We start from the raw sequence: 17125 nt of genomic DNA, 5'->3' as shown, positions 1-17125 counted from the left end.
ACTGGGCTTGCCCAGACTTGCAACTTAAGTAGAACGAAGAGGAGGCTGTCTCTAGAATTAGTGAGGGTTCCTGGTAACTATGGAGCATGCAGGGTAGATTTGGGGCAGGAAAATCTGGCAGGTAGAAACGACCCCTCACTTAAATTCCATTTCTCTCCTTGGTTAGTTGGGACCTTTGCACTCTCCATTTGTATTTGTCTCCCTTTGCTTGTTTACACAGTAGGAGTTATTGAGAAAAGAACAGAGGAAGTCGTGTCAATTCCTCACTGTAACACTTTGTCCCCCACTTTGGATATGCTAATCATTGCAGTTCCGAGTTCCTGGAACCTCTGCTAGTGCCACCTTGACGGGCCTTACCAGGGGGGCCACCTACAACATCATAGTGGAGGCAGTAAAAGACCAGCAGAGGCAGAAGGTTCGCGAGGAGGTGGTCACCGTGGGCAATTCTGGTATGTGAATGTCCGGGTTATTGGGGCACACTGTGGACCAGCCCAGTGATGCTTCTTCAAGTGACTGTTCTTTTCCTCTTTTTGTCTTTTGACTTTGGGAAATAATTCCATGAAGAAAATGAGCAACTTTAAATTCCATCCTTTTCCCCTCAAAGTATCCTAGTATGTTTGAAAATACATAAGAATAAGAAAGAGAGTCTCAAACATGATGTGGTGATAGGCCTGGAAGGGACTTCAAGTATTGTTTAGTCCAACACTCTGAGTTCCAGCCAGGTGTGATACAGGACACAAGTCTCCAGTTCTCTGTTCCCAGACCCTCTTCATCTTACTAGGTTGCTGCTCCTGAGTCATGTTTAAGTACTGAAAGGATTGAAGGTGAAAAGGTTACTTGCTTCAGTCATGTCTGACTCTTTGCAAGTCCATGGGCTATAGCCCACCTGGCTCCTCTGTCCATGGAATTCACCAGGCAAGCATACTGGAGTGGGTTGCCATTCCCCTCTCCAGGGAATCTTCCCAACCCAGGGATTGAACCTGGGACCCAGGTCTCCCATATTGCAGGCAGATTCTTTACCATCTGAGCCACCAGGGAAGTCCTGGTGATTACCTGTAAAGGAAATTCCTTATCTGCATATATCAGTGCCTGCTGGGTTTTGTTCCTGATGTAAAATGCTACCTTATTCCCACATTATTTCATGATTGTATGTATATGCTTGGTCGCTCACCTGTTTCTGACTCTTAGTGACCCCATGGACTGTAGTCCATCAAGCTCCTCTGTCCATGGGATTTCCCAGGCAAGAATACTCCAGTGGGCGGCCATTTCCTCCACCAGGGGCCCTGACTCAGGGATTGGTTGAACCTGCATCTCATGTGTTGGCAGGCAGATTCTAGCCCATATTTCAAGACTATAGAAGCCCAAAACTGCAATAGAGGTTAAATGGTCATTGACTCTTCTTTATAGCACCTGGATATTTGTTTGTTTTTGTTTTTTGGCCATGCCTTGTGGCTTGCAGGATCTTAGTTCCCTGACCAGGGATTGAACCCAGGCCATGGCAGTGAAAGTGCCAAGGCCTAACTGCTGGACCACTGGGGAATTCCCTAGAAAGTCCTTTTAAACCAGTAGTGTGTCAGCTGGCTTTTCAAACTGCGACAGCTAAAGATTCACCAGAAACATGAAATAGAGAATAATCAGAACCGTGAATCTTCCCACCGGAGAGTTCTCTATTCCCTATTAACAGGAAGTGCTAAATTCTATCCGCCCAGTGATAGGTTTTATTTCTATGGCCAGATACTTAACCTCAACCTCAGCCTTCTTTCTCATTTGACAGATGACTGTGTTCTTTTACATATAAACTCCTATGAATTGCAGTTGAGTTTTTTTTTTAGGGGGGGTGGATCATTTTATGCTTATTGAGTTATATATCCATTTAATGTGCACCTTTGCTTCGTGTGGTTTTGCTAGTAGAATGCCATGTGAGAGGAATTTTCAAGAGCACAAAGGACTTTGTGCTTTTTCCTCCTCATTTTTTAAAAAGATTCCATCTCCAAAACTTTACTCCTGGTTATTTTTAGGAGGGTTATTGAAACCCTCCTAGCAGTTTAAATTCCTTCCATTTTTCCTTCCGACTCATTACCAACAGCAATATTCTGCATTCTAACCAGGTTCTCCCAGCTCTGAGATGTTTCAGATGTCTTAGTTTTGACAAAACTCTTATTTTCTTCCAGTTTGATCCCTTTCAAAATATTAGGCACTTCAAATATTATTGCTTTTGAGTTTTTTATTTTTGCACTGTGAGAAGAAATGTACACAGTGGGATTCAAAGTCCCACAGAAGTTAGTTTATTTAATTTTTACAGACTGAATTGAAGCATGCTTTATTTGTATAGATTATTTTAAAATCAGCTTTCACAAAACATAAAAGACCAGATCTTAGACAACATGAAGAGATTCCATTAGTGATTCCTAAGTCACTGATATTCCACTACTTCCTCTTACTTGGAACAGTTGGGTTTATTGATAAAGTAAAGCAGTCTGACCATTATGACCATAATGTACAAAATCTAGGCTTTTTGCATTATGCAAAACATTCAGTGAAAGTGAGTATCACATTTATGTGGTTACATTTTAATGGTATATAAAATTGCTATGACTTTTGCATTAAAAGCAAAAGGCGCCCTCTAATAATTACTCTTTATTTGGTGAGAATGTTCTAAGTGTTGGCAATAGGCCAATACCTGGAATTCATGATCGCATGTGATCTTCACAAGATCCTCAGCAGGAGGAAGTATTTTTATTATTATCCTCACAAGCTTAAGGTCACTCAGATACTGATGGAGAGGAATTTCCAGCCTTTGCACCCCATGAAGTCCTTAACTGCCTCACGATCTGTTCCATGTTCTATGAATTATATTTACCAGAAATGATGTGGTTTTTTTGTTTTTAGAACTGAGGGCAAAAATGAAAGATGGGCTCCTTTTAAGAGGCCATGGCAAGTGTCCACCAGCACAGTCTAAGCATTGTTCATTAGAGGAGCTGATGCACTGATGGAAACATGAGTGCTTCTTAATGCTACTGGGATTTTGGGTTTAGAATAGTCATCATATATGATAATCTGGTTTTCTTCTTATGGTCCAAAGCTATAATAAAATGTCTTCCCTTCTCTCTTTCTTCACGCAGTTGACCAGGGCCTGAGTCAGCCCACAGATGACTCCTGCTTCGACCCCTACACGGTCTCTCATTATGCCGTTGGAGAGGAGTGGGAGCGATTGTCTGATTCTGGCTTTAAACTCTCGTGCCAGTGCTTAGGCTTTGGCAGTGGTCATTTCAGATGCGATTCATCTAGTGAGTAGCTTGCTTTGTCCATCTCTTGCAGTTCCACGCAATCGCACAGGATGCCAGGAAGCATGTTTGGCAGACAAGGCTCTTCCAAACATGAAGCAAATGAAGGGAGATTGCTTGACTCAAAGTAACATTTTGCATCATATAAAAATGATGGGAAATTTTACTTGTTGAATATGGCTTCATCTCAAAGATTGTATTTCAATATGACTATTAAACATTAATTTGCAATGGTAATATGATTTTTAAAGTTTTCTTGTTAAATGAATACAGTCAGGTTTAATGAGTCAAGTCTAATGAAGAGTAGCAGAGACACAAAGAAACCTCAAATCTCTTTTAATCTTTGGTGTTTAGCATGGTAAGAGATGAACATTTATACTCACAAACACTCTGTTTCAGTTCAGACCAGATACACACATATCATAGTATATAAACACACTTAACTCTTCCACGTCTCCCATACACAGATATCATACACACACATACACACACTGGATAGCTTGAACCTTGCCAAGTAATCTAGAGAGTAAAGGTGATCCATTTGTAGATAGTCAAGAATCAACTTCAGTTGAAAAATATTTTTAATTAAAAGAGATTTTAATATTTTAAATTATGTTTTAGTTAAAATAATTCTAGGAATTGCTTTCATGCTTTGAGATTTAGTATTAGCATTTATGTCTTTGTTTTTAGGAGATGTGATTATTATTGAAAACTGGTTTATTTTTATAGGTGTTAACCATTATGCCTTATAACAAGCCTCCTACATACATATACAAAAATTGTATTCAGAAAAATAAAACATAATAGACTTTTTAAAGATTTTCAGAGGATTTTACTTATGTATTTGAAATGGTTTAATTCAAACAAATATAAAAACAACTGATTTTTTCAATGCAGAACTACTATGCTTGACCGTTCGAAAATGGAAAGAGCAGTATAAGTGTTGTACTGCTGTTTAGGAGTTGGAAGTTTTAACACTTGGTATCAATTAGGTGGTTTTTAATTTCTGAAACTGAATTGTTTTTAAGTCTATGTATTTATTATCTATGTAAGTACTTAGGCGCAGTTATGAGAGCAGAGCTATAAGTTGATTTATGTGATTCTTTGGCTCACCTTACATACTTTTTTCCTTGTTGTCATAATTATTGAATAATATTTTTAAAGTTTTCGGAATGACTGATTTGTTGATAAAATAGAAGTCATGTATGTTATGCAAACTTCTGAAGTTTGTTTTTAGTATAAACTTTGAAGATTAAAAAGTTATCTTTTATGTATAGAAGTTAAAGAATATATAACTGTGAATTTTAGATATTCCTCGGAACCAGTTTTACTTGTAAGAATGACAACCATTGATTTATCATTATTTTTGTTTTTATTTTGATATTTAGGCTTATTCTTTCACTTTTCATATTTACAAGAAGCCAATTGATCTTTGTTTTTTGGTTAATTGAACTTTGTACCCAGGATCTCTGCGAAAGTGACTTTTCATCTATGATCTATTCCTAAAAATCTACTCAAATCCTAGTTTAGCCTTCCTAATGTTAAATCTTAATAGGGAGAAGTCAAATGAAGGTCATTGTGTATTCTTGTGAAATGATTATGATGGAATAAATTGGTTCTTAAAATGTCCAAGAAAATGCTAAGCTGCAAAGATAATAATTGTAAAATCCAACCAAAAAAGTGGCTTGTTAGAGGAATCGTGACCTTCAACTTTCCTCACTACTCCTTCCAGATACTGGGCTTTGAAAATCCGGGGGCATGTCCATTTCACTCAGCATCGTGTGAGTCAGAAATGCCAATAACTCCTTGCCTCTGATTTTCCCCACCCCCCAGAATGGTGCCATGACAATGGAGTGAACTACAAGATTGGAGAGAAGTGGGATCGTCAGGGGGAGAATGGCCAGATGATGAGCTGCACGTGTCTTGGAAATGGGAAAGGAGAATTCAAGTGTGATCCTCGTACGTTGCCACAGATTATCTTTAGTGCCTATTGAACACTCCCGCTTTTCATTACTAAGCTGTAACTGTCATCCCTGGAAATGACTGACTTTAGATCTTCTTGAGGAGTGAACAGTGGGTTTGTTAATTTTCTGATTTGGGAAAGCAGAGACAGGCTTCAAAAATGAGCCATGATTTAATGTTATTGTAGGGCACTTTAGCACTTCTCCGACCTGAGTATTTTGACTATAATCTGCAGTGAAATGTTACAAGAAAGCTTTACAAGTCTTTGGATTCAACTTTTGAAATATGATCTGTCTTGGCATTGAACTTTTTCTAGTTCATTATATCTGGTCTTTGGAAATACTGCCCTAAGATCTGTACAGCAGTACCTCTTGTACGGATGATTCCTATTAACACGTGGAAGGTGGGCTGTGATGATACAAACTTAGGAAAGAAACAGAACCCACCCTCACAGAGGGATCAAGTCTGTTTTATTGTTTCCGGTCTTGTAAACACTTCTGACTTGTGTGTCTGTGTAGATGAGGCCACATGCTATGACGATGGGAAGACTTACCACGTGGGAGAACAGTGGCAGAAGGAATATCTTGGTGCCATTTGCTCCTGCACATGCTTTGGAGGCCAGCGGGTAAGACCAGATAGTCCAGGCTCCTTGCTATTTAGATAAGGGGGGAGGCTTCTGTGCTAATAAGAGTTACACTTCCTATGGGTACCCATTTCCTGTTGGCACGTAAGACTACTGCATACTCCTTTCCAGTTCTCCCCTTTCTTGGCAACCTCAGCCTCTCCCCCACACCTTCTATTCTCAGACTGCCTCCATTCTTCAGCAACTAAAGTGTTAAATGTTTGGGGAGCACTAGGCCTCCTGCTTCATTCTGATGGGCAGGTGCCCCGTGACACTGCTGTTAAATATTCTGAGTAATACCCAGATATTAGAAAATATCACTTCTTTATATCCTCTCTTAATCCCAAATAGATGCCTACCATAGGTCTGGTGTTGTGCTCAGGAATATGGGACAAATAAAAAGAGTGAAAGATGGTCCTGGATCTTAACAATACAGTTGGAGGCATTAAATTAGCATACACTGCAAGTCAGGCTGAGTAAGTCAGGTTCTGAGTGGGTCTGACAAATCCAGCTCCCAGGTAGGCTGGATGTCAGCAGGCAAGTTTTGGTGGAAAAAAGAATCATGAACTGGCTGGCTTTAGGATGAGCAAATTGTGGTCGAGGCAGCAGGGAAGCAGAGAGAGCACACCTCCTGGGATGGCAAGGAGCTGGCACAGGTGGGCTCTGGGGAAATCACCCTCTGCCTGTTGTCAGTGGTAAGACATTAAATGGGAAGAAGTGGGGGCCACTTATGGAGGGCCTTGCAAGACCATTATTTATGCCAGTACTTCTCAACCATTTCTAATCTGTGTCTTACTTCAGTATAACCAAAGAGTCCTGTTCTTTCCTCTCATCTTTGAAATCTCAAAATAAAATGCCTTTGTAACTTACATAAAAGCAACGGAACGTAACATTCCTTTATTTTTAATGAAAACATATCCTCCCCAACAGCTTTTTCAAATTCTGGTACCTTAAGAACATGCTCACACTCCTGGGTAGGACTCAGCAGTTGATGCCTTTGGTATTGGCCAGTTGCAGGTACCCAAGAAGAAAGGGAACGTGATGGAAGATGGGGTTTTTTTTTTTTTTAGGAAAATTAAACTGGCAGCAGGGAAGGTTCATCAGGAGTCTGGCTGAGGGCAGCCCCAGAAGCTACTCTGATCTCATCCCACCACTTGTAGTTGGGTAGGGGGGGACGTCTTGGTCTCTCGTTAACACGTATAAAGATCACAGAACCTAGTCATTTCTAGTCATGTGCTCAGTGAATAAATGGGTAAGTGAATTTGTTGCACAGTCAGTTTTGGTCTCACTTTAGACTCTCTGCCTCTTGATTTATGCACATAAAATCTTTCATGTGTGACACCTGTTCTAAAGCAAAGTGCTAAATGAAACACTAGAGACAGGAGTAGGTATTATTACATCATTTATATGAAAGCAAGATTCGTTGATTCTATAATATGTATTTACCTGTATTGTCTCAGTAATGTATTATGGGAATATGCTTTTAAATGGAGAAATATGTCTGAAATATTTAACTGGCAATATAAAAAAGAAAGTGATCGTATTATTTAGGTTTGTTTGGGTCACAAGAAAAAAAGCCCAAGTCAGGTTAATTTAGGGCAAAAGGAGGCTCACTTGACTGGAAAGTCCCAGGACCTCCCAGTGAAAGACCATGACGACTGGTATTCACCCAGCTGGGTGGCAGGTCACTGTGTGATTTTCAGGCTCCTCACAGCCAGTTATTTCTCTGGGTCTCTTTACCCTTATATGTAAAATAAGGGTGTCTGTCCAAGTGATCTTACGTCCTTTTTAAATGCCCTAGGATTCTAGGAAAACCTCTCCCTTCATCTAGTGTGGAAAGCTTATTAAGAAAGTCAGGAGTGGAATGAGCCCTGCCAGATGGTTCCCAGGTGGTGCTAGTGGTAAAGAACCCACCTACCAGCGCAGGAGACTTGAGAGACATGGATTCGACCTCCGGGTTGGGAAGATCCCCTGGAGAAGGACATGGCAGTCCTCTCCAGTATTCTTGCCTGGAGAATCCCATGGACAGAGGAGCCTGGCGGCTGTAGTCCATAGGGCCGCAAAGAGCCAGACACGACTGAAGCGACCTAGCATACATGGGAGTTTATGGGACATTTCAGGAAAAAGGAAAAGCATAAACAAAGGCAGTTGTACAATGGTGAGAAACCAGCCAGAATGTATTCTCTGAGTTATAAATGCATGAAATCATCATCAGTGCTTCCTTTATGGTTAACTGCGTGTATTCTGCCAGCTTGAGTGCTGAAATTCTTCTTCGACACAAGCACTAAGTTGCGATGTTCTTGTGTCATCCTAAACCTCTTCTAACTTAATGCCTCTGCTCTCTCAGGGCTGGCGTTGTGACAACTGCCGCAGACCAGGGGCTGAACCGGGTAACGAAGGCTCCACTGCCCACTCCTACAACCAGTATTCTCAGAGATATCATCAGAGAACAAACACTGTAAGTACATTGGTGCCCTGCATGTTTCTCCTTAAAAGGCGATTGGGCACATAGTAGGCAATCTCTTTTTATAGGTACCTTTCTTCTAAATGAACATTTTAAAAAACTTAAATGACCTAAGAGGAGAATACTGTATCTTTATAACACAGTGTGGGTTCTCTTGAGCATCTCCTGTTGCCCAGTGTATAGCTAAGTGCTTAAAGCTAGAAGTATTCTCCCATCTATAAGTAATTGTCAGAGAAGCCACCCTTCCCCTTTTTTCTTCTGTAGGCTTTACAGTATTTGCTGTTGATTTTTGTCTTCTCTCTTCTATTTTTACAGAATGTCAACTGCCCAATTGAGTGCTTCATGCCTTTGGATGTACAGGCTGACACAGAAGATTCCCGAGAGTAATATTTCCAACCCAGAGAAACAAGCGTGGATCTCTGCCAAGGTCCATCCAAACTGGAGTGGTGTTAGCAGACCCCATGTTAGTGTGTTTCTTTCTTAAGCCCTTTGCTCTGGAGTAACTTCTCCAGCTTCAGCTCAACTCACAGCTTCTCCAAGCATCACCCTGGGAGTGTTTTGAGACTTTTCTCATACATGGGAGCAGTAGGTTATCTATTCTCCAAAATATTTGATGCCGCTCAGTATTTTAAATGAAGTGATTCTAACTTGTGATTTGGATTGGGATCCATAGGGAAGCACATGCACCAACCAAGATACAAAATGTCTTGAAATGATATTACCAAAATTTTAAGTAGGAAAGTTACTTGAACACTTCTGCTTCCACTTAACTGTCTGGCCCGCAATATTGTAGGAACAGCATGTCCTTTTTACTGTGGTATTCAGAACAGCCACAGTACTCACTTTTTCCAAATGATTCTAATAATTGCCTAGAAATATCTTTTTCTTACCTGTTATTTATCAATTTTTCCCAGTATTTTTATATGGAAAAAAATTGTATTGAAGACACTTAGTATGCAGTTGATAAGAGGAATTTGGTCTAATTATGGTTGGTGATTATTTTTTATACTGTATGTGCCAAAGCTTTACTACTGTGGAAAGACAACCGTTTAATAAAAGATTTACATTCCATAACTTGAATATTGTGTCTTCTTTTTTACACAGAGAAATTGGTTGGGGGTGGGCAGCAGGGGTGGATTTCCCTGGTGGTCTAGTGGCTAAGAATCTGCCTTCCAATGCAAGGGAAACAGGTTTGATCCCTGGTTGGGAAACTAAGAGGCCACATGCCACGGGGCAACTAAGCCTGTGTGCCGAAACAAAAGATCCTGCATGCTGCAACTAAGACCCGATGCAGCCAAAAAGAAAGGAAAGAACTTCAGGGGGAAGATAAAGAATCTGCCTGCCTGTTTTTTTTTCCTTTGTTACTCAGCAAACATTTGAAAACCTATGTACATGGCTCTAAATTTTGGTGATTTAAGGTGCCTCGTTAGCACAGTAGGTAGTGCTTCAGTCTCATACATTCTGGTCATTTAAATACAAGCTTTGCTAAGTCTGTCAGTCCCTAAACCTAGATTCGGTCTTATCCTTTTGTCTCTTCCAGTGTTGGAGATAATTTTATATTTTCCACTTTATCAGATTTAGGTGGATTCAAATACTTATTTAACTTGCTAGCCAGCTCTTCAGAAGTATAATCGAAATAATCTTTTCACTGTTATTTTCTAACCATTATAATTCTCTCCTCTTTCCCACTTCCTTTCTGTCCTTCATTAAATACACATCTATTCAAAGAGGGAATATAAGGGAAAGAAAGATGACTGAGGTATTCAAACTACTTAAATCACATGGCCTAGAGGAGTCTAATCTTAGGGAAGCACTGTGGTGTAATAACCTCAGTCCAACTTGCCTTAATAAATGCCAGCTGACCCTGAAGTGCCCAGATGAAGAGAGTTTGCGTAGTCCTGGTCTGGAAAGGCTGTTTCTTTTCAGTTTAACTTTGAGGAACCCACAAAACTTTGAGATTATATCTAGCATTTAGAATAGTAAAACAGCAGCACTGGAAATAAATTAGTAAACAGTAAAAGATTAGTAATTCATAATATACAAGACATGGAAAATACTTTTTAATACACCATTGTGCAATGAAAGAAAGTATTTCAAGAAATACCTGGCAATGAATATTAAGACTAAATACAGAAAGAGATTTTCTCAGGGTTTATTTGTTTAGAAAACCAAAACCTCATGTTGGAACAGGCTTATAGTACAGTTTACAAAGTTCCTTGCCATTTAGCATCTCATTTGGGAGAGGTCTTATGGTCTTATAGAGACTACAGCCCAGATGAGTCCTAAGCAGGACACAGACCCCACACTTCTGTTAACATCACTAAATGTACAGCTTTATCAAGCCAGTAGTTGCCAAGATAGCTGAACTGTACATGTGAAAGATAGGAAAAATTATTCAGGAAGAACAGATCACAGTGATACTAAGTGACTGTCTCACATAACGTGAGTCATCAGTGCTTATGGAGAGAGAATGTGACCCAGTACAAATCTACTCACAGTGTAAGGGGAAACCCTACTGTAGACTTACTAAAGAGAAAGTGGCTGTTACCTCCATCTTTAAGGTAAAGAGGCCCAGGAATTATACTAGTGGAAGTCTGCACCCCAGCTCCATCCTGCTGAAAAGTCTTTGCATTTAAAAACGTAAGGAGGAGGCTTCCCTCGTCCAGTGGCTGAGAATCTGCCTTGCAATGCAGGGTACATGGGTTCGATTCCTGGTCCAGGAAGATCCCACATACTGCAGAGCAAGGAAGTCCCCACACCACAACTATTGAGCCTGTGAGCCACAACTGCTGAAGCCCATGCACCCTAAACTCTGTGCTCCACAAGGGAAGCCACCACAGAGAGAAGCCCAAGCACCTCAACTAGAGAGTAGCCCCCCACTCTCTGCAACTAGGAAGACTGAGTGCAGCCAAAAATAAATAGATAAATTACTTAAAAAAAAAAAAAGGCAGGACTTCCCTAGCTGTGCAGTGGTTAAGACCCCACACTCCCACTGCGGGAGGTGCAGGTTCAGTCCCTGGCTGGGGAACTAAGCTCTGATATGCCTCTTGGCATGGTCAAAAAAAAAACACAAGTTGAGACTGACTTGGCTTTAAACTACTTGTCTAATGACAAGCCTAAAACTATTTTCCCCAATGTGCATTTAAGTAAATCCAACTGGACTATATTAAACACATAGTGAGCCTGTCAACAACTTGCACACTGAACTGTAAAACCTGCAAGTTCCACATTTAAAATGTAAAAAAAAGTACCACCTTTCCAAAATGCCTGCTAGATCCTCAAAAGCAATATACCAAACTTACAAACAAAGCTATTTCAATAGTGAGTCAGTAACTACATTTAGATAATTAGAACAAATTAAACAAAATCAGTGGCCTTTTATGTGTTGGTATCACAATGCAAAGTGGTAAAACTTTCTTGTTTACTGCTTCTCAGCAAAATCATTCAAACACAAGCATTTCCAAAGATCTTTTACAGTTTTTACTAACTCATGTTACTGTTGTCCCTGAGAACAGTCTTAAGCAGGTCAGATTGAAAAGGCATAATTAAAATGCTGATCTGGATATAGGCAAGACATTGGCAATTCAAGCAAAATCAGATAAAAGTCGTAAACATATCAGACTTAGAAAAACTGCAGTTTTGAAGTTATACTTTGTCTTGCTGCACTTGATTTGTAGGAAAACTTATTATGTATTTTTGTTGTTTTCAGCTTTAATGACCTGAGTGAATTATGCAAGTTAATGGGTATTAAAATATCACTACATTCCTTGGTGGCTCAGACAGAAAATAACCTGCCTGCAATGCAGGAGACCTGGGTTCAAACCCTGCGTTAGGAAGATCCCCTGGAGAAGGAAACGGCAACCCATTCCAGTATTCTTGCCTGGAAATTGCATGGACAGAGAAGCCTGGTGGGCTACGTCCATGGGGACGCAAAAATTCAGATATGGCTGAGTGAGTAAAACTGATGACAGAAGCCTGTAAGGCAGATATTCTGTGGAGGTGAATAAAGAAATGATCAGGTGGGAATTACAAGTATAGGAAATGACTTTTCCATTTAATTATACTTCCAATGAAAATTCTACTCCATTTCTAGTTGTATGAAACTCATTAAAGTGATTAAGAAACAACACCAACACATCAGCACATTTAAGGCTGAAACTGCTTCCCATTCAGTAAACTCCCATTACTGTGGTAGGAAAAGTGGCAAGTTCCAATTAAAAAAACCCATTTTCAGTTAGAAACATTTCAACCATTAAAAAAAAATCACTCTTGGGACTTCTCATGTTTGGGGACATTTAAAGATAACCACATAGGTTGACAAAGCAGGTACAGAACAAAAATGACATTGCCCTAGATTTTTCAGACTAAGAAAGTTATTTTTAAGGAGTATATATGGCAGTAATATTGGAGATGGAAGTTATTATCATTGCCATATCATGCTATTTCATATCCTCATTAAAATAAAAGAGATTCAATTTAAATTGCAAACAAAAATCTATATAAATTACAGAGGAAGTGAAGAGAATACTGTAAGTAATAAAATAGCAAGAGAAATGATGCTTCAGCTGAAAGCCCCAAATGGGAAATTCATTTTTTAACATTCTTCAGTAAAGTTAGGTATGAGATATTAAACCATGTTTTACATTTCTTTGAATCCTCTTTACTTACTCTTTAGAGACTAAAAGTTTCAGCAATCTTAGGAGCCAACTTTTTCCTAAAATGGCTCTTGTGTGGGGCCTCCAAAGGCCTGTTTGTTTGGAGGTGGCCAGCATAGGGTGATTGTCAGCACCCTGTATGGGCTGGGGCTGGAATCACCCATCCTGCAGCCTGACCATCTCAGCAGACTGCCCTTAGGGAAAAAAACATCGCAGGCCAAGGATGTGCCCAGGGAGCTCTTTGCATCACATTACTTCGGAAACCATCGGTTAGTTCCAGAAAGAAACACTGTCTCTGCCAGGAGACTGCTGGACAGGATTTTACAATGAAACCTGCTGTGCTGTATAATTCCGCATTAGCTGTAACATGTGGAGCCAAGTGCTGATCATGTCACTTTGGTGGAGAAATTGGAACTCTAACATACATTGCTCGTAGAAAAGTAAAAAGAGTGCAGCTGCTGTGGAAAACAGCTTGGTGGTTCCTAGCTAAGCATCAGACTTTTCTAATGGTCCAGTGGTTCAGAATCCTCCTGCCAATGCAGGGGACACGAGTGTGATCCCTGGTCTGGAAGGATTCCATATGCTGCGGGGCAACTAAAGCCAGGCACCGCAACCACTGAGCCCTCATGCCCTAGAGCCTGTGTTCTGCAACAAGAGAAGCCTCCACGATGAGAAGCTCGTGCCCTGTGACTAGAGGAAGCCCTCACAGAGGAATGAAGACCCAGCCAAAAATAAATAAATAAATTAAAAAAAAAGCTAACCTTTGGGTTATCACATGACCCAGCATTTCTACTCCTATGTATATACCCAAGAGAATTGAAAACATGTGTTCAAATAAAAACTTGTACTCAAATGTTCATACCGCCATTTTTCTTCCAAACAGTGAAAACAACTCATATGTCTATCAACTGATGAATGAATAAAGATGTGGTATATTCAAATAATGGAATATTATTTGATCATAAAAAAGGAATGAAGTACTCATATATGCTATGTCATGAACCTTAAAAACACACTAAATGAGAGAAGTCAGGCACAAAAGACCACACAATATATGTTTCCATTTCTACATAATGTCCAGAATAGGCAAACTAAGAGAGACAGAGAATATACTAATGGTTACCAGAGAGAGAGAACAGAAAATAGCTGGCAATCAGAATGTGCCTTCTTTTCAGGGTGAGGGAAATGTTCTAGAATTAAATAGTGGTTGATGGCTCTACAACTTTATGAATATACTAAAAATCACTGATTTGCACAATTTTAAAAGATAATAAATTTTATATGTGCATTTTATTTCAATGGAAAAAATGGCACTTTAGTTACAGAAAGCCTCCTTAATATCCTATTGCTTACTGGTAATGTTATCAAGGCTGTTACCCCAGAATTACAGCCCTGCCCCTCCCTCAAATGGAAACCGATTACTCTTATCTAAGTTTCAGAAGGAAGCTGCAAAGAGAAGAAACAAGAACTGTTTAGAATCACCTAGGCCCAAGATGGCGACATATCTGACTTCCACTAGCCCTGGAGTCTCGTAATATGCTCACTGTAATATATTAGTATATGCTGACACACCCACCAGCACCCATATGGATTGAGACGGGGTGTTGCATTGGGCTCCAGATCCAAACCACAGCCTTTTCCTTGGATCAGTTCAGTTCTGTCACTCAGTCGTGTCCAGCTCTTTGTGAACCTGTGGACTGCAGCACACCAGGCCTCCCTGTCCATCATCAACTCCCAGAGTTTACTCAACCTCATGTCCATTGAGTTGGTGATGCTATCCAACCATTTCATCCTCTGTCATCCCCTTCTCCTCCCGCCTTCAATCTTTCCCAGCATCAGGGTCTTTTCTAATGAGTCAGTTCTTTGCATCAGGTGGCAAAAGTATTGGAGTTTCAGCTTCAACATCAGTCCTTCCAATGAATATTAGGAATGACTGGTTGGATCTTCTTGTAGTCCATGCGACTCTCAAGAGTCTTCTCCAACACTGTAGTTCAAAAGCCTCAATTGTTCGGGGCTCAGCTTTCTTTATAGTCCAACTCTCACATCCATACATGACCACAGGAAAAACCATAGCTTTGACTAGACAGACCTTTATTGGCAAAGTAATGTCGCTGCTTTTTAATATGCTACCTAGGTTGGTCATAACTTTTCCTCCAAGGAGTAAGTATCTTTTAATTTCATGGCTGCAATCACCATCTGCAGTGATTTTGGAGCCCCCCAAAATAAAGTCTGACACTGTTTCCCCATCTATTTGCCATGAAGTGACGGGACCAGATGCCATGATCTTCATTTTCTGAATGCTGAGTTTTAAGCCAACTTTTTCACTCTCTTCTTTCACTTTCATCAAGGGGCTCTTTAGTTCTTCACTTTCTGCCATAGGGTGGCATCATCTGCATATCTGAGGTTATTGATATTTCTCCCGGCAATCTTGATTCCAGCTTGTGCTTCATCCAGCCCAGTACTTCTCTTGATGTACTCTGCATATAAGTTAAATAAGCAGAGTGACAATAAACAGCCCTGACATACTCCTTTCCCTATTTGGAACCAGTCTGTTGTTCTGTGTCCAGTTCTAACCTTTGCTTCCTGACCTGCATACAGAATTCTCAAGAGGCAGATCAGGAGGTCAGGTGGCTCAGCTGGTAAACAATCTGCCTGCAATGTGGGAGACCTGGGTTCGATCCCTTGGTTGGGAGGATCCCCTGGGGAATGGAATGGCTATCCACTCCAGTATTTGGGCCTGGAGAATTCCATAAACCAGTGCTGTCCTTGGATAACTCACAAATATTCCTCCCCCCCTTTCCAATTCCCTCCCTTTTACCTTGAACCTTCTATATATTTGGTGTCCCCACTCAAACTGGATCGAGAAGTTGATCTGCAAACTAGATTCCTACTTCTCCATTCTTTGGCCATTGAATCAAGTTTCTGCTGTTTTAATCTCAGCATCAGTTTGTGCTACTCACTACATGAATCCCATCAGAGAAAGAACATCTCTGACCCAGACGAGGGGTCATGGCCTGGGCTAGGACCCTGGTGCAGGTCCAGCCAACCAATTTGGTAGCTGTAAGAAGTGGGGTCTGGGAAAACAGAGTAGATGAAAGACTGAACGAACTCAGATACTTTCTGGCTACCAGTTCAAAAACTGAGGCAAAATCCAATTTCCATACACTAATATCATCTTCTGATACCTTTTATGCCCCATACACACAAAAGCATTATGAAAGCAACATATAGCTTTTTTTATGAATAGTATTTATCTATCACACCCCAGGTGGTGTTCTAAGTGCTCTTAAACAGTTTATTCCACTTACTCCTTAGGCAACCCTAAGAGTTGTGTACTGCAACATCACTTTACAAGTAGGAAGTGAGGGAAAGTCTAGGTGAGTCACCTAACATCACACAGCTTGTTAGTAACAAAGCTGGAACTTGAACCTGATAAACCAGCCCTGGATTGCATGCTAACAATCAGGAGCTACTCAGCCTCTCTGAGAGCAAATCCAACTCCATTTTGTAGATGACAAAACAAAGTTCCAAGAGGCTGGTGACTTAGTGGTAAAGAATCTGCCTGCTAATGTAGGAGACGTGGGGTTGACCGCTGGGTTGGGAAGATCTCCTGGAGAAGGAAATGGCAACCCACTCCAGTATTTTTGCCTGGAAAACCCCATGGACAGAAGAGTCTGCTGGGTCACAGTCCTTGGAATCACAAAGAGTCAGACACAACTGAGCAACTAACACAAGGCATGTGCCCAAGATCACCACAAACTGGTAAGTATCAAAACGGCCTAAAGGTAGTTTCCTAGAAGGAAAGCAAGGAACGTAATCAAGAACAGGCATGGTGAGGAGGGGGCATGGCAGGGGAACTGTTGGCAAAATTCTTTTTCACCTCATTGATGGTGATATATGTGTTTATTTGAAAATGATTCTTAGGAATTCCCTGGTGATCCAGTAGTTAAAGAGAACTTTTTGCTTTCACTGCTGGAGCCCATATTCAATTCCTAGCCAGGGCACTAAGATCTTGCAAGCCACACAGCATGGCTGAAAAAAAAGATTCTTCAAGCTACAGATGTTTAATGCACTTTCCACACAGGCATGGTTTATTACATTTATTTTTTAAAGTAAATTTGTTGGGTCATAAGGCAGC

General features: G+C 40.5%; 1 protein-coding gene across 17 annotated transcripts in view; it reads left to right on the top strand.

Moving 5' to 3' along the window:
• The window catches only part of FN1 (fibronectin 1), a 69381-nt gene extending 59984 nt beyond the window's left edge, over positions 1-9397 (top strand). For all 17 annotated transcript variants that reach the window (XM_068969040.1, XM_068969039.1, XM_068969035.1 and 14 more), the window contains 6 exons: positions 311-449; positions 3123-3287; positions 5118-5243; positions 5765-5871; positions 8216-8326; positions 8648-9397. In XM_068969040.1, the coding sequence (XP_068825141.1) occupies positions 311-449; positions 3123-3287; positions 5118-5243; positions 5765-5871; positions 8216-8326; positions 8648-8719 (720 nt within the window). In that variant the 3' untranslated portion in view covers positions 8720-9397. The remainder of the gene's footprint in view (positions 1-310; positions 450-3122; positions 3288-5117; positions 5244-5764; positions 5872-8215; positions 8327-8647) is intronic.
• Positions 9398-17125: the final 7728 nt, after the last annotated feature.

This window comes from Capricornis sumatraensis, chromosome 3 (assembly GCF_032405125.1).
Source record: "Capricornis sumatraensis isolate serow.1 chromosome 3, serow.2, whole genome shotgun sequence".
Taxonomy (NCBI): Eukaryota; Metazoa; Chordata; class Mammalia; order Artiodactyla; family Bovidae; genus Capricornis; species Capricornis sumatraensis.
The sequence above is the reverse complement of the archived record's forward strand: the minus strand, read 5'-3'. Positions and strand labels throughout refer to the sequence as shown.